The 18,938-nt window shown below is 36.8% G+C and overlaps 1 protein-coding gene across 1 annotated transcript in view; it reads right to left on the bottom strand.

Moving 5' to 3' along the window:
- The window catches only part of CTBP1 (C-terminal binding protein 1), a 317,979-nt gene extending 317,281 nt beyond the window's left edge, over positions 1–698 (bottom strand). The window contains exon 1 of the mRNA XM_044682241.1: positions 635–698. Within this exon, the coding sequence (XP_044538176.1) occupies positions 635–698 (64 nt within the window). The remainder of the gene's footprint in view (positions 1–634) is intronic.
- Between the last annotated feature and the right edge of the window lie 18,240 nt (positions 699–18,938).

The raw sequence follows: 18,938 nt of genomic DNA, 5'->3' as shown, positions 1-18,938 counted from the left end.
ATCTCTGTAAATTGCAAATACCCAACACAATATACACATATATATTTCTTACACATAGAAAAAACCAAGAAAAGTACTCATAAAAATAAATTAAGATTCTCTTAAAGTTATTGAACACTCTACTAAGGGAAACCAGCATCCCAATTCACTAAAAGCCATTCAAATCTTGAAATAAATTGTTCCAACTAGCATCGTTTTCAGATAATAAGAGAGATATTTCATATAGAACTTTGGGCAGTAGAATTTCAATTCATATTAGGGACCCCTGTATTCCTTCTATCCCAATACCCCATCTAGATCAGGAAGGTGATGTCAGACTCTGCTCATGTAAAATGTGTTTGAGATCAGAGACAAGTAGGCCACCACCTGGGGGAAGAGGTGTGTGCCTAATGGCAATCTGGGGAGTCGTCCAGAAAGAAATTATAATATGGTGATAATATTTACTATAGATTCATAATGCTGCTTTCCTACTCCAAACAAAGGTAAAACCAACTGCAATAGTCTGTTTTCCCAGTTATCGAAGCATGAAGGGACTTAAGACATTGTGAGCAGTGAGAAAGTGCACAAGGTGCAGGGGGTGCCCACCCCAGTGACTTCCTCCCACTGTAGCTCAGAAGCCATTGTTGGGTCTGACCTTCAAATAGACGGTCAAGGCGCTGCCGCTTCACTCTGTGCTTCTCTAGGAGAGCCATGAGCATAAGTTGTCCAGCTTCGTCCTCAATTCACCCAGCACAGGAACAAACTCAGTATCAGCCTGGCCTCTTCTTTTCACCTGAAAAAAAGAAAGAAAGAAAGGAGGAGAGGAAAGGAGAAGAGAGGAGAGGAGAAGAGAGGAGAGGAGATGAAAAGGAAAAGAAAAAGGAAAGGAAAAGAAAAAGGAAAGGAAAGGAAAGGAAAGGAAAGGAAAGGAAAGGAAAGGAAAGGAAAGGAAAGGAAAGGAAAGGAAAGGAAAGGAAAGGAAAGGAAAGGAAAGGAAAGGAAAGGAAAGGAAAGGAAAGGAAAGGAAAGGAAAGGAAAGGAAAGGAAAGGAAAGGAAAGGAAAGGAAAGGAAGAAAAAATATTTAAAATAAATTTAGGCTAATGCTACACTCACCAGGTTTTACTATTTCAGAATTCCATTTTCTTTTTGAAACTGGGACACCTTTAATGTTTTCACATGAAACTGCTTGTGAACAAAAGTATAACCATCTTATCCAGTCTGCCCTAAGGCCCAGCATCTTCCTGTATGACTTGGTTGTCTGGTGCTATCTAATGCCCTTTTCTAAAACATGCCATATGTACATAGCTATCCCCATAAATGTCCTGTCAGATAATCCACTCTGTCATGAGAACATATTTTTAAAAACACTGAATTAAAATAAACTGCCTTAGTTAAAACAGAGTCCACATTTTGCATTTGTTGACATTTTCAGGGTAAAAAAAATAGATACTTTCAGAATTATCTCTGAATCTCACAGGATAAGAGAAAGTTATAGGCAGATTACACAGGAGAAAACACAGTAAAATGTTTCCTTCAGATTATATCAGCCCAAATAATGCTTAAGACACTACTGTGTCTTGCTTAGCAGGCAAAGCTGTCCCTTTGTTTACATCTACAATAACAGATTGTGCATAAAAGATCCTTAAGAGCATAACTATAAACGTGGACCAAAGCAGTAGCACAGATGAATTAAAAAAAAAAAAACACCTTATCTTCTGTCTTGGAATCAATACTGTATATTGGCTCCAAGGCAGAAGAATGGTAAAGACTAGGGAATGGGGATTAAATGATTTGCCCAGGGACACACAACTAGGAAGTGTCTGAGGTCATATTTGAACCCAGGGCCTTCTCCTCTAGCTCTGGCTTTTTATCCATTGAGACACCTAGTTGCCCCCAATGCAGGTGACTTTTGAACCATGGCACAGTAATTGTCTATTTAAAATTAAGGACTCAATTTTGTATTATTAAAAATATAGTGGGGAGGGCAGCTGGGTAGCTCAGTGGATTGAGAACCAGGCCTAGAGACAGGAGGTCCTAGGTTCAAATCTGGCTTCAGACACTTCCCAGCTGTGTGACCCTGGGCAAGTCACTTGACCCCCATTGCCTACCCTTACCACTCTTCTGCCTTGGAGCCAATATACAATATTGACTCCAAGACGGAAGGTAAGGGTTTATAAAAAATAAATAAACAAACAAACAAATAAATAAATAAATAAATAAATAATGTATGTATATATATGGTGGGAAGATGGTGGAGTAGAGTATGAAATTTCTTGCCCTCTTTGTACCCCCCCAAACAACCAATCAAAGCAAAGTGGCAAAAATAGACAGGAGTTGGGAGTGAAGCTGAACAGCCTGGGAAAACTAGGGAGGAAGGTTTATGACTTCCCTGGCTTCAGGTCCTACCCCTATAGGCCCTGAGGGCTGGAACAGAACAAAATGAGTAGAATCAACTCAGTTACTCTGGTGGGCAGCAACCCCACATTGCTTACTAAGCCCAGGAGTCTGTATCCCAAAGGATACAACTGGAATCCTCAGGCATAGGGGCCTGGCAGCAGTTATGTCTGCTGCAGCCTTCTGCATTGTCCTCCAGCTGGGGATCTAAGGAGTGAACACCAAAGAATCTGTGGTTGCCAGACCCTGAGGGTAGAAGCTCAAATCTCATGCTAGTGAATGAGAGACTTTGGAGGCTCAAGAAATTCAAACCAAACACTTGCTCTGTCATGGGCTGTAGCAATAGAAGAGGAGTAGGTGAGGAAGGAATGTGTACTGCATGTGTGTGACTGCAAGGGACCAGGGTTCATCAGCTTTGGTCACTCCCAGGAGAATAAAGTCCCTGGTTGCTGCTACAAGGGAAGGCAGACTGGCTACTTGCAGTAGCAGTGGCAGAATTGCCTGCAGACTCTAATCTAAAAATCTGAGGTCTATCACAGATTGGGGCTTGAGTGGCAGATCTATGATTATAGCAGACCCTGAACTATAAAAAGTAAGATAACTAAATAGGACTCAGTAAAAACAAACACAAAAAAAATCTTGAAACCTGAGGTAGCATATCCCAGCAAAATAGGAACCCTGGGAGTCCAGTAAAAAAACTAATGATTAGGGGGTAGCTGGGTGGCTTAGTGGAGATGGGAGTTCATAGGTTCAAATCTGGCCTCAGATACTTCCCAGCTGCATGACCCTGGGCAAGTCACTTGACCTCATTGCCTAGCCCTTACCACTCTTTTGCCTTGGAGCCAATCACACAGTATTGGCTCCAAGACAGAAGATAAGGGTTTTAAAACAAAACAAAACTAATAATTAAATATATTGGCCTGGCTGCTAAAATTTAAAAATAAATAAATAAAAGTGAACAAGCAAAATAGAAAGAACACAACTATTGATAGCTATTATGGAGTCAGAGAAGACCTCAGCTCCACCTCAGAGGACAATGAAGTAAAACTATCAATTTTAAATCAGCAAAGAAATATAATAATAAATGGCCACAAGCTCAAAAAGAGCTTTTAGATGAGTTTACAAAAGACTTAAAAAACCAAGTGAAAGAGATTTAAGAAAAATTAGAAAAAAACTAAGAGCAGCATAAGAAAATTATGAAAAAAAGTATTACCCAGTGGGAAAAGAGATCCAGAAACTCACAGAAGAAAATAATGCATTAAGAACTAGAACTAGAAAAGGGGAAATTAACAATTTCCTAAAACAATAAGAAATAGTAATTCAAAATCAAAAGAATGAAATAATAGAAGAGAATATGAAACACCCTATCACAAATATTTATCAAGGAGGGACAATATAAGTTGGGCTCTTGGAAAGTTATGAGGACAAAGAGCCTAGACACCATACTCCAAGAAATCATCAAGGAAAACTGCCCAGAAATTCTATAATCAGAGGGCAAAACAGAAATTGAAAGAGTCCGCTAATCACCACCTCAGAGAGATTCAAAAATAAAAATGAATAGGAACATCATTGCTAAGTTCCATAGCTCCCAGGTTAAGGAAAAAATACTTCAAGCAACAAGAAAAAATTTAAATACTATGGAACCATAGTCAGAATAGCACAAGACTTAGCAGCCACAACATTAAAAGAACACAGGATATGGAATATAGTATTTTGTAGAGCAAAAGAACTGGGTGTACAACCAAGAATAACATCTAGCAAAGATGACCATAATTACAAAAAGTAAAAAATTAAAGTCAGTGAATTAAAGGAGTTTCAACTATTCCTAGGGAAAAACACAAAATTTAACAGAAAATTTTCTCTATAAAAAAATTACAAAGGAATTTAAAACTAATCAAAAACAGCTCAGTAGGTCAAATTTGTTTAATTCCTGCATGGGAAAATGTCAACTATGGTCCCTGGAAATAGCATCATTGCCTGGGTATTGTATGAAGGAAGACTTGAGATTGAGGTGAATGTAATGTGATGAGCCAAACTTGTAGTGGAATAGACCAAGAAGAGGTTTGACTATTTCATATGGAGGAGGGAGTGGAGGAACAGACACAGAGAAGGGGAGAAGGGAGTGGAGGTCTAGTAGTACTAGGACCCTATTCTTATCAGACCTGGGATAAAGGGAGAGCAACATCTATAATTAGAAGGGTAAAAATTCCAGAGGTTGGGGGTAAGGTGAGGGGATAGGGAAGAACTCAAGACAAGATAGGGGTGGGATTTTTAGAATCAAATTTATATCAAGAAGTAGGAAGGCATGGTTATAGGGATAAAAAAAAGGAATTTTTGGAAAGGGATAGAATAAGAATTAGAATGTAATGGGAAAAGGACAAAGGAGGATCCTTTGGAAAAGTGAGCCAATTGGGACTAGCAGGGCAAAGGGAGAGAACAAGGGATTTGGGGGAAGGGATGTGAATTGGAAAGGTATTGGACATCTGAGGAGGGATACAATAGTGGGAAAAAGGAAGAAGAGGACAAACAGAGAGGAGGAACAGAGTAGATGGAAATGCACAGCTAGTAACTATGACATTGAGTATAATGGGATGAATTCACCTATGGGAAGAAAACGGATAACAGAAAGGATCAAAAACCAGGATCTAACAATGTGTGTTGTTTAGATGAAAGGAAAAAAAAGAGAGAGACACATAGAGTAAAGTAGAGGGGCTGGAGTAGGATATACTATTTCCCAGCTGATCCAAAGAAGGCAGGGGAGCAGTCATGATCTCTGAATAAGTAGGAGCCAAAATGGACATAATTAGAAGGGATGAACAGGATAAGCATATTATGTTGGGGGTGGTATACTATGAATAATGAAATATTATCAATATTGGACCTCTAGGCACTAAGTACTATTGCATCCAGATTTTTAAAGGAAAAAATAAATGAGAAACAGGTGGAAATAGATAACAAAATAATAATAGTAGGGGACTTTAATTGTCCCCTCTCAGAAATAGATAAATATAACCAAAAGTAAATAAGAAAGAAGTTAAGGAAATGAATAGAATCTTTTTTTTTTTTAAACCCTTGTACTTCGGTGTATTGTCTCATAGGTAGAAGATTGGTAAGGGCGGGCAATGGAGGTCAAGTGACTTGCCCAGGGTCACACAGCTGGGAAGTGGCTGAGGCCGGGTTTGAACCTAGGACCTCCTGTCTCTAGGCCTGACTCTCACTCCACTGAGCTACCCAGCTGCCCTGAATAGAATCTTAGAAAAGTTAAATACAATAGATATCTAGAGAGCCTTCATACACTTGCATGAAATTAGTAGATCTAAGTCTGAGCATACACATAATCCAATATTGTTTCTGGTGGGACAATAATGGTTTAGAGAGCATTCCTGCAAAACTCTTACTTAACACTCATCAAACTGTATAAATAGAATTAGCTCATCCTTATTCATTGTTAGACTCTAGCCATCAGAAATAATGTTACCCCACACAACTTAGAATTAAGTGGGAAGGGGAAGATTAGTTACCCACACATGACAATAAGTAACAAATCAAGAACAAGGTATTGCCCTTTGGGCAGTCCAAAACAGTGTTGAGGCTGCCATTTGTCCACTTGAAATTGGAGGTGGATGCAGGAAGTGACGAAAGATGCTATCTTTTAAATATGATGGTAACTTCCTGTGAAGGGAGTTGGTGCTTTGAACTCGGTGTAGAAGGATCTCTGGCGAGACCTCAGACAGCTTCCTTCTGAATTGTCACATGGGTAAGTTAGGCTGATTTCCTTTCTCCTCCCTTGGCGTTTCTGGAGGCTCTACCCTCAAGGAGGCCTCTCTTGCCTCTTTAATTGTAAAAGGCCTTGTGGCTAGAAGCCTTGTTTAATTAACCTCTGTGCTCCTTTCCTGGGACCTCTAAATTCTTATCTGGTCCAGATCTCTGGTCCGGACCAGAGTTTCTCTCTCTCTCTATTTCCCTAAACTTCCATAAAAGTCATCCTGACTTGGGTCTATTTTTTTTAATTTAAAATCAAGTTAATCCAATTTCTGGCGACTACACTTTAAATATCTAGTTTCCCCTCTTACAATACTATAGAAGTAATCCTTTATTCAAGGGATGTTGTAGCAACGGAACAAAAGTTCCACTGTGTATGATCAAGTTGAAAATACTTGGTTTTGGAAAGAGTACGGTTCTGACAACAGATTGTGTCTACTACCTATGGACCAATCTAGGCAAATCTAGGTTCTCTTAAAGTATGGTTATTTTTAAACCCTTACTTTCCATCTTAGAATTAATACCATGTATTGGTTCTAAGGTAGAAGAGTGGTAAGGACTAGGCAATGGGGGTAAAGTGACATGCCCAAGGTTACACAGCTAGGAAGTGTCTAAGGACATATTTGAACCTAGGACCTCCCCTCTCTAGGCCTGGCACTCAATCCACTGAGCCACCTAGCTGCACCCCCTGGTAATGTATGTTAACTGAGAGCCAGATGGGTTAAAATGATCAAATTAAATCATGATGGGGTCATGGAGAAACTGTTCTAATATAACATTAGTAGAGCAGCTGTGAATTGGGTTTTTTTTTAGAAAACAAGATGGAAATAAACATTAAGAGTTGTAAAGGCATTCATGTTCATTGGCCTTAACGGCATTATTGAAAGGGTAAAAAACTATGTATATATGAAAATATTCATGGAAACTTTGTTGTAACAACAAAATAACTGGAAATAATACAAATGCAATGAATGGGAGAAATGACAGAAAGGTTGTGATATTTAAATGTAAAAGAAAAATACATATTGCCCATTCCTGTAATATTTGAATTGAAGAAACAGAAGGAAAAGGTGAAGAAAAACAAAATAATATCAGTTCCAATCAGCAGAACCATCAATTGATCCCTCTTTAATCACAGCAGGAATTCATTGCTCCAAAGCTCACCAAAAGCTACATTCAAATCTAGCATTAAGCAAAGATCATTTTATCCCCAGACTTCCTTCCTAGTCTTGGCATATTAGCAACTAGATAAGATCATCACTATGGAATAAACAGTTAAGTTCAAATAAAATAACTTATTTTTTTCTCAAGAATCTAATGACTTTTTTAAGTCTGCTGAAGAAAATATGTAGTCAATTCTAATTTAGAAACATTTCATGAATGGAAATATAGCCAGAGAGAAAATCTTGGGATTCCTTTCTTCAGCCCACAGAATTACTGTGTTGTTCCCCAGTTTAAAATACATGGAGGAGAATTATGTCCAGTTATTTTGTTATATGCAAGTTAACATTCTACTCATGTTCCTCAATATCTGTTTCTTGGCCATGGAAGGGTTGACAAGAACTTCACAAATTAGGATGGGTCTTCTTCATCCCTACTTGAAATTGGAAGTATATGTTCCCATTTAAGGAGTTTAACTATTATACTATAATAGGTACATTAAATATATTGCACATATTTCCATGGGCATGAAAAAATATCTAATACATTTGAGAGCTTATTCTGCCCCATATTCATCCCTTCCCAAGGCTACCTGTGTTGAGTCTTCAAAGAGAAAGAGAGCAGAAGAGATGTTAACTGAACAAGAAGAGTGGGAAAGGAATGGTTTATTCAGACCTATAGGTGAAGGAGAAGGAGTATGGCAAGGTGAGAATAGAGGAGCAATGCTCAATTTGGCTAAAACATAAAGTTGGAAAGTCCATTTGGAGTCAAATTATGGAGGGCTTTGAATACTGGGATAATCAGTTTATACTTTCTTTGTTAGGCAAAGGGTAGTCACTAATGATTTCTGAGTAGAGGAGAAATATAAATGGAGCACACCACTTAGGAAGATGACATAGGCAACAGAGCAGAACAATAATGCAAAATGTTCTTGCCTCCCATTTGATCAGTTGACACCACTGGCCACCTTTCTCTTCCCTAGGTGTTACTGACACTATTCACTTCTAGTTTTTGCCTCCTTTCTCTGATCTCTTTTTCTTAAACTGAATGATTTCTGTCCAAAGTGCTGTCCTTGGCCCTTTCCTATTCTTTCTCTATATAACCACAACACTGGGAAATATGGCCACTATATCACTTCACAGATAATTGATTACCTCTCTGAAAACAATTCTTAATTATTAATTCTCATATTTCCAAATGTTTTCTGCTTTAAGAAAACGTCCTGGAGTCTTAATAAGTTTTGTTTTGGATATGTTGAGCTTATCTAATCCTCCAAACCATCTTCTCCTTTTGACTTCTCTTTCTTTTTTTTAATGGTTTAGAAGTCTTAAATTTTATATTTTTTTAGAAAAAAATTTTTCATGGTTACATGATTCATGTTCTTACTCTCTTTCCCCCCACCCCCTACCTCCCCGTAGCTGAGGCACATTTCCACTTGTTTCTTCATGTGTCATCAATCAAGAGCTATTTCCATATTATTGATAGTTGTACTAGGATGGTCATTTAATTTACTTCCTAAATCATGTCCGCATCAACCCATGAGTTCAAGCAGTTGTTTTTCTTCTGTGTTTCCACTCCTGCAGTTCTTCCTCTGAATGAAGGTAGTGTTCTTTTCCATAAATCCCTCAGAACTGTCCTGGGTCATTGCATTGCTGCTAGTACAGAAGTCCATTACATTTGATTTTACCACAGTGTATCAGTCTCTGTGTACAATGTTCTCCTGGTTCTTCTCCTTTCACTCTGCATCAATTCCTGGAGGTCTTTCCAGTTCACATGGAATTCCTCCAGTTTATTATTCTTTTGAGCACAGTAGTATTCCATCACCAACAGATACCACAATTTGTTCCTCCATTCCGCAATTGATGGGCATACCCTCGTTTTCCAGTTTTTTGCCACCACAAAAAGCACAGCTATAAATATCTTTGTACAAGTCTTTTTATCTATGATTTCTTTGAGGTACAAACACAGCAACTGACTTCTCTTTCCATCAGATGTACCACCATTTCCCAAAACTCAGGGTAATCTCTGATTAGTCTATCAGTTAAGCATTCATTAGGCACTTATTATGTACTAGGCATTTTAGGAAGTGTTAGAGATAACAAAGAAAGGCAAAAGACAAAAGGCAAAAAATCCCTCCTCATAAGAAACTAACAATTTACTGGGGGAGATAACATGAAAATAACTATATATATATGAGTAGGATGCCCATAAGGATAAATTGGAGACAATCAATAGAGGTAAGGTACTAGCTTTAAGAGGGATTTGAAGATTTTTCTTGTAATTTTCATCAGGATTTGAAAGGAGGCTAGTGAAGCTGGGATACAGAGAGAGAATTCTAGACATTATAAGTAGTGAAAATTTCCAGAGCCAGGAGATGCAATGTCTTATTTTAGGAATAGTAAGGAGCCTAGTGTCACTGAATCATAAAGTATTAGGAGTAAAATGAAAGAAGAGTGGAGAGGTAGAAGGAGGTCATATAATGAAGGATGCTAGATTCAAAATAGAACATTTTATATTTGATCCTGGAAATGATAGTCACTGGAGTTTATGTTGGAAATATACAGAAACGTTGATGATTTATGTGGGTTTATCTTGTTGAAACTTTGCTATAGTCATTAATTATTTCCACTAGCCTTTTGGTTGCTTTTCTAGGATTCTTCAATATATCATCATATCATATTCAAAGAGCGATAGTTTAGTTTACTCATTGCCTACTTTAATTCCTTCAATTTCTTTTTATTCTCTAATTGCTATTGTTAGCATTTCTAATACATTACTAAATAATAGAGGTGATAATGGGCATCCTTGCTTCACTCCTGATCTTATTGGGAAGGCTCCTAATTTATCCCCATTGCAGATGATGCTTGCTGATGGTTTTAGATATATACTGTTTATTATTTTTAGGAATGACCCTTCTATTCCTATACTTTCTAGTGTTTTCATTAAGAATAGGTGTTGTATTTTGTCAAAGGCTTTTTCTGCATCTATTGAGATAATTGTGATCTCTGTTGGTTTGATTATTGATATGGTCAATTATGTGGATGGTTTTCCTAATATTAAACCATCCTTGCATTGCTGGTATAAATCCCACCTGGTCATAGTGGATAATCCTTTTGATAACTTGCTATAGTCTTTTTGCTAGTATTTTATTTAGGATTTTTGCATCTTTGTTCATTAAGGAGATTGGTCTAGTTTTCTTTCTCTGTTTTTGGTCTGCCTGGCTTTGGAATCAATACACATATTTGTGTCATAAAAAGAATTTGGTAAGACTCCTTTGATTATTTTGTAGAATAATTTGTATAGTATTGGGATAAGTTGTTCTTTAAATGTTTGATAGAATTCACTTGTGAATCCATCTGGCCCTGGGGATTTTTTCTTAGGAAGTTCCTTGATGGCTTGTTCAATTTCTCTTTCTGATATAGGATTATTTAGGTATTCCCTTTCTTCTTTTGTTAATCTAGGCAATTTATATTTTTGTAAATATTCACCCACTTCACCTAGATTGTCATATTTATTGCCATATAATTGGGCAAAGTAGTTCTTAATAATTACCCTTAATTTCCTCTTTATTAGAGGTGAGATCACCCTTTTCATCTTTGATACTGTTAATTTCATTCTCTTCTTTCTTTTTATTGGACTAACCAGTACTTTATCTATTTTATTTGTTTTTTCAAAGTACCAGCTCTTTGTCTTATTTATTAGTTCAATAGTTCTTTTACTTTCAATTTGATTAATTGATTCTTTAATTTTTAGGATTTCCAATTTCATTTTTATCTGGGGATTTTTAATTTGTTCTTCTTCTAATTTTTTAAGGTGTAAAACCAATTCATTGATCTCCTTCCTCTTGATTTTGTTGCTATAGGCCATCAGGGATATAAATTTTTTCCTCAGTATTGTTTTGGCTGTATCCCATAGGTTTTGATATGATGTCTCCTCATTGTCATTCTCTTTAATGAAGTCCATAATTGTTTCTATGATTTCTTTTTTGACTCACCAGTTTTGAAGAATTAGATTCTTTAGTTTCCAATTACTTTTAAATTTTCCTTATCATGGACCCTTGTTAAGTATAATTTTTATCACATTATGATCTGGAAAAGTTCCATTTATTATTTCTGTTTTTCTGCATTTGTTTGCAATATTTCTTTGCCCTAGTACATGGTTAATCTTTGTATATGTACCATGTACTGCTGAGAAAAAGGTATATTCCTTTTTATTCCTATTCAGTTTTCTCCAGATATCTATTAACTTTAATTTTTCTAGCATTTCATTCACTTCCCTTACTTCTTTCTTATTTAGTCACTGGAGTTTATGAATGGTAGTGTAACATGATCACATCTGCCCTTTAAGAAGATTAAATTGACAGATGAATGGAGGATGGACTAGAACAGGGAGAAACTTATGGCAGGGAACCAATCAGCAGGCTACTGCAATAGTCCAAGGGTAAGATGATGAATCCTCACTTCCCACATCTATTTTGTGGCAAAATCCTCCCCATTTTGCCTTCACAATTTTCCTCAAATATGTTTACCTTATCCTAGTCCAGTGATGGCAATCTTTTTAGAGATGGAGTGCCAGGCCCCCTCCCAAGACCATGTGCCATATCCCCCAGTCCTTACCTCACATAGGGGAGGGAAGAAGTGCTCCCATTAGGCTGATGGGGAAAGGGGCAGGAAAAGTGAGGAATGTCCTCAGAGAGTGTAGAGGGGGGAAGAGATTGGCCTGGGTGCTTTCTACTTCCCTCTAGCTCTGCTGCCTGTGAGCTACCCACCTTACCCCCTGTGCACTCCCACTGGGCTGATGGGTAGAGAGGTATGGGGATGTGAAAAACTGTCATTAGGTATGGTGGAGAGGGGAAGGGAAGCAGCTCTGCCCGACTCCCTCTGCCTTTCTAGTAATGAACTCAGGGGAGGGAAGGTGACTGAGTGGTCACAGAGAGTGCTTTGCGTGCCATCTTTGGCACCCATGCCATAGTTTCACCATCACTGTCTTAGTCTATTTTATCACTTTAGTATATTATATGTGTGTATCACAAAAAATTAAAGTGATTATATTTAAGAGGGGAAAAATCAGTATTAATATGGAAGTTGACTCCAAATCCCAAGTCCTGTTTAAGCAAAGTTATTCCAAAAGCACTTAAAAATTAAAATGGAATGACAATAAAAAGTAGAAAAATGGAAAAAAATCTGCAAAGATTTTAAAAATAGACTTCTTTTTAACCAACAGTGGCAGTTAATCACAACACTTGGACTCTCAATCATGCAAGATGTCCTCACAAGTGAGGTAGAAATGACACTAAAGAGGACAAATAGCTGGCAATGATTAAGTATATACAAAAGAGAGGTGTGCGAGACATGATAAAATTATGAGAATGTTGCAGAAGACACCAAAGTTGAAGAAAAAAATTTTGAACTGTATGCCCCTAAAAAGCAGAGAGACCTTAACAACAACTCATATACCCATCAACATCTCTACTTATCTATCTAGATAGAAATTTTATGGGCGTATTCAGCAAGGATATTAATAGGGAACAAGCAAACTTTCATAAGTGTAATTTCACAGTGGACAACATCTTTATCATTATACAATTTTTTGCAAGATGTAAAAAATACATGATACTGCTGTGCTTATCATTTGTTGATAATAAAAAGTAATTTTATTTGATAGAATAAAATACAATCATTATTTTTCCTGCCAAAAAAGTAAATTTCTATTTTAGTGACTTTTTTAACAATTAAATTTAATTTTTAAGTAACATTTTATTTTCTCTCCTTCCCATTTCACTCCTCCACAATAAAAGGGGAGGGGTAAGGAGACCTTTAATAAATATACATAGACAAGCAAAACAAATTTCTATTTTGGTCACGCCAAAAATATGTATCTTGTTCTATACCTTAAACTCTGTTAGGAGATAGGTAGCATGTTTCTACATTGTTTCTCTAGAATCATGATTGATCTTTGCATTGATCAAAGTTCTTTACTTTAAAAGTTTTGTACTAGTAATGTTGTTGTAAGAGTATAAATTGTTCTTCTGGTTTTGTTCACTTCACTGCATCAATTTATATGCATCTGCTAGGTTTCTAGAAAATCATGTATTCATCATTTCTTATAGCACAATAATGTTCTATTTATAGGGGTAGGTAGGTGGCTCAGTGGATTAAGAGCCAAGCATAGAGATAGGAGATTCTGGGTTCAAATCTGATCTCAGATACTCCCTAGCTATGTGATGCTGGGCTAGTCACTTAACCCTCATTGCCTAATCCTTATTCTTCTGCCTTGAAACCAATACATAGTATTAATTCTAAGATGGAAGATAAAGGTTTAAAAAACACAAAAACACCTAGTAACAATTCCATTTATTAAGTATCTACTGTACTGAATGCACCATATGTTGTACCAGGGATACGATTATACATATGAGTACACATATATATGTGTGTAAACTATAAGGATGATATTAGAAAATCAGTATCGTTTTATTAGTTTAGAGATAAGAAGTAGAGAAGCTAGTTTGAGGAAGAATTAGAGTTTTAAAGAGAGCCGAGAAAGAGTGTTAATTTCAACTGTTGGCTGTTGTAACTTTTTTCTATGACAGTTTCATTCTCTGGGTGTGGCATTTTGGCACTTAGCTTCTGGCAGTTGACAGAGCCACATGCAGGGACTTTTCTCTCTCAGGGCTAGAGAAGGTAACATCTTTACCTCTTTCCATCTCGTTCTGAGGTAAAGCCTTGAAGGAGCGGAGTATTTTCTTTTCCAATTTGGGAAACACTATTCATTTATCTTTTAATGTGTATAGATTGGTTAAACTCTGAAAAGACCAAAGAAAACCTGGTCTTGGTTTGAATTCTGAGTCTGTTAAGGCTCAGAGTCCTAACTTGATTCTTTTTGAGACTCAACCAGCTAGCCGTGGTTATCTTTTTTTTTTTTTTTTTTTTTTTGCTTTTTTTTTTTTTAGCCGTGGTTATCTTTATAACTTAAAGGTGAAGTTAAGAATTAGACTGGTTAGATTTAGTTAGAATAGTGTAAAACTTGGTTAGTTAGATCAGGGAGGATTAGCGTAGTTTGTGAACCATAGGAGAAGCGGTTCCTTGTGAAATCTTGGAATTTATTTGGGTAGAGTTAGAATCTCTTAGAATTAGGAATCCTTTTATCTTTATATACTTTAAATAAATAGTTTATTTTTCTTAAAATAAGAGTCTCTTTAGCATTCCTTGTACCTGGTCTTGAAGGGAGGTTCATCTTTGAGCTTCACTTCACTTTACCACTGAAGATACTTTTGATAAAAATCAAAAATATCGGAATCAATTTTGAACCTTTATTTTATTGTTCTTTGATCTTACATTTTGTCCTCATTCTCTTTTATTTTTACAATACATATGCACATGAGCATATAAATATCTATACACATATAAAGAAACTTGTGCTCTAATGGAACTTACATCAATAGTACCCTTTGCCCTATGGATTCTCTCATTGGAGGGTAGAGTGAAGTGGAGAAGTAATTTAAAAAAACCTCCATTTAAGGAGGGCACCCAAGTCAGCCATATCTTCATTTCCCTCTGGTTGTACTCTTTTATATTCCTCCATCCTTATTCCCCACTACTATAACCCCCCAAATTGCTTTCTAGATGGTTATATTCAATCACCAACTGTGTATCAAGGTACCTGCTTTCCTACAGCCCAGGGGTTGGCAACGTATGGCTCTCAAGCCATATCTGGCTCTTTTGAGGGCCAGATATGGCTCTTTTTGCAGGAGCCATAAAGTCAATTTTTTTCAGGCGCTGTTACAGGAGCACACACTGTTAGAGGAGCGCGCACTGTGACCACTGTACGGCTCTCACAAAATTACATTTTAAAAAATGTGACATTTATGGCTCTCATGGCCAAAAAGGTTGCCAACCCCTGCTATAGCCTTACCAACATCTGTAATTTTTATCTTTTGTCATATTTGCCAATATAAGGTGTATGAGAACAGCTTTAAAATGATGCAGAATGAAATGTACAAAACCAAACGGACAATTTATTTAACAACAATAATGTAAAGAAAAACAACGCAGAAGTTGCAATAACCATGATTAATGCAATGAACATCTATATTTCCAGGAAACTTATAATAATGCATGCTGTGTGCCTCCTTATTTAGAGGTGATACACTCAAGATATACCTTTTTGAATACAGGCAATTAGAAAATTAATTTTGACTATTGCAAAGAAGTAATCAAACTTTCTTTGTCTATCAATGAGCAATTTTTAAGTCAATCAATCAAAAACTTAAGCACCCCTACTTAACAGTAAGTAAAAGTATTTCCAAGTTATTTACTAAAGTGGGTGACAACTCCAGAGGCCATGGCCCTGCCCCTGAACAGTGCTAAGCAAATTGAAAGACTACAATTGGTTCCCATAAAGTGGAGGAAGGGACAGGAAGGGACATAGAAAAAGGATTATAAAAAGTCCTAAACTTCTTGTCCAAGGGACTTTGGTCTTCAGCTTCAACCTTCAGCCTTGGACTTTGTCTCTTGGACTGCTTCTTGAAGGACTGCTCCTGGATCTTCTCCTTTAGACTTTGGTGTTGGAGGACTTCATCTTGTAACTTGGCCCTCGGTCTTCTCCTTTGGAGTTCATCTTGGGTAGGTGAGTAGCTGGCCTTCCTTTCCTGGCTTCTGGAGAGATTGGTTCCGGAGATCCCTGCTGTGGCTTTGGAAGAGGCTGTGTTGGTGGAACTCTAACTGAAGATACCACTGGACATGGGGAAGCCCCTGTAGGGCTGAGCCTCACTTCACCAGAGAAGGGCTAGTAAGCTTGTTAAAACCTGTCTCTTTAGCTATGTTTTCCATTTTCACACTTTCTACCTCTTTGTAAATAAATCTACGAACAATCATTTTTGACTTAAGTAATATCTTTAAATCAGTGACCATAATATTACTATAGAATTTTCATATTAGCATAAGAACCTAAATTTAATTGATTATACTATGTATATTTATTACATGGATTTTGTTTTGTTTTCTAATGAGATATATGGACCAGTGTATGAGAGAAAGAAAATGGATTTCTGTTCATGAAAAAAATTTAACTTCAGTTTTTAAGAAGTTATCTAGAGTGAACTGATCCAACCATTCTGGATGGCAATTTGGAACTATGCCCAAAGAGCTCTAAAAGAATTCTTTCCCTTCGATCCAGCAATAGCATTGCTGGGTTTGTACCCCAAAGAGATCATAGATAAAAAGACTTGTACAAAAATATTTATAGCTGAGCTTTTTGTGGTGGCAAAAAACTGGAAAACGAGGGTATGACCATCAATTGCAGAATGGCTGAACAAATTGTGGTATATGCTGGTGATGGAATACTATTGTGCTCAAAGGAATAATAAACTTGAGGAATTCCATGTGAACTGGAAAGACCTCCAGGAATTGATGCAGAGTGAAAGGAGAAGAACCAGGAGAACATTGCACACAGAGACTGATACACTGTGATACAATCCAATGTAATGGACTTCTTTCCATTAGCAGCAATACAATGACCCAGGACAATTCTGAGGGACTTATAGTAAAGAACACTACCCACATTCAGAGGAAGAACTACAGGAGTGGAAACACAGAAGAAAAACAATTGCTTGAACACATAGGTTTATGTGAGCATGGTTGGGGATGTAGACTCAAAAGGACCACACCAATGCAACTATCAATAATACAGAAATAGGTCTTGATTGACAACACATGTTAAAACCAGTGGAAATGCGCATAGGCTATGGGGGGGGGAGGTGAAGGGGAAAGTAAAAACATGTAACCACGGAAATTTTTTCTAAAAAAATAAAATATTTAAATTAAAAAAAGTTATCTAGAGGGAACAGGCAAAAGAACTGAGATTTGTATGCAGGCCTGATGGCAAATTCATTGTTTTTTTCCCCTATAATATTATGTTATCTCTATAATGACCAGGCAGATGACTCATTCATATATCAAGAGAGAGTGGGGGGAGGGATAGGGAGAGAGAAGGAAAAGGAGAAGGAGAAGGAGAAGGAGAAGGAGAAGGAGAAGGAGAAGGAGAAGGAGAAGGAGAAGGAGAAGGAGAGAGAGAGAGAGAGAGAGAGAGAGAGAGAGAGAGAGAGAGAGAGAGAGAGAGAGAGAGAGAGAGAGAACCAGCCCACATCCTAAGTTCCTTACTAGGTAGATACAAAATTTGGATAAAGTCTATGCTTACTCTCATAGTATTACACAAACTATTCTCTAATTGGGACTCTATTAGGAAAAGCAAAACATTCTAATATATTCAAGTCCTCATAGTTGATTTTTCGAGGCACAAGCCTATACATTTATAATCAAGAAAGCTAAAAGGAACACTGGTTACATACAGCAAAGCAACTTTACACGTAACTCAAAAAGTCCTTTTCTCTGAATATCAGTCTTTTGAGGTTCCTCTTCCTTTCTTTTAAATTGTTTAAATCAATGATCAGATTTTTGGATTTATGCTATATACAAGGATGACTTTAAAGAACCACCTCTTCCAAAATGAATGACAAATACAGGAAAAAAGTCATTTAAGCAATAACCTGCCAAAGATTCTGCCTAAAGCCATCACCTGGAAGTTTCCTACTTGGTCATAAGATCAAAGTATAATAGATTTAGAGTAGGAAGAGACCTTATTGTTTATCTAGTCCAGTGATGGGCAAACTACAGCCAGTGGGCCAGATGCCGCCTCCTGAAATGTTCTATCTGGCCCTGTGACATTATTCCTAATCTGATGAATACAATGAGTAGGATACAATACAATGAAACTTTGAAAGAGTTGCCTTAGAAACAGACTGATAGATGAGCATTTCCTTTCCTTTGGCCCCCTCTTTAAAAAGTTTGCCCATCACCGCTAGTCCAACCCCCTCATTTTATAAGAAAGAAACTAGAGCCCAGAAAAGTTAAGACAATTATCCAAGTAGATAGGCCAAATTCCAATGTTTACATTGTTTTTCTATTATAATGAAAGAAAAACATATTGGTTTTTCATTATGGATAGCAAGTTGTCATATAAGTCCTTCTGATGAACTCTGAATGTTCATTCTTACCACATCAGCTTTGATATGAAACTCTGCCAGACAATAGAAAGAATAAAACTAACACACATGAGAAATACTTAAAGGCAAAACAAAAACCTTATAATTATGAGAAAACAAATTATAATGATAACTAAGCCACAATATGAATAATTTGGAGAAATGGCAATGCATGCTGTTTTATGATGCTAGATTTCATTCTACCAAACGACTGGACTAAATGAACAATCACCACTGTTTGACAATAAGGGCAGAATACTGATAAGAATAACATAAAGTAAAACCCAAAATATTTAAGGAATTCATTTTTTTAACAGCTAAATATTAAGGAAAAAGGAAAAAATCAGTGAAGACCCCAAGTAGATGTCAAGTCTATTCTGTAAAGTAGTTCCTATTCGATTTCCTCAGGTCCCCACTCCAAGTTTCTTTACTTGTATCTACAAATAATTCTAACTGCCTTAGCTGCACAATTTTCCATTCCATAGCCAATTAGATAAAGCAAATTGGAAGAGGATGGCTAGAGAGAACCATTTTGCCAGTAAAAAAAGTGAAAGTTGACTAAAAAAAAGAAAAGAAAAATTATAAAACGAAGGCACTCAG

This window comes from Gracilinanus agilis, chromosome 6, assembly GCF_016433145.1.
Source record: "Gracilinanus agilis isolate LMUSP501 chromosome 6, AgileGrace, whole genome shotgun sequence".
Classification (NCBI taxonomy): Eukaryota; Metazoa; Chordata; class Mammalia; order Didelphimorphia; family Didelphidae; genus Gracilinanus; species Gracilinanus agilis.
The sequence above is the reverse complement of the archived record's forward strand: the minus strand, read 5'-3'. Positions and strand labels throughout refer to the sequence as shown.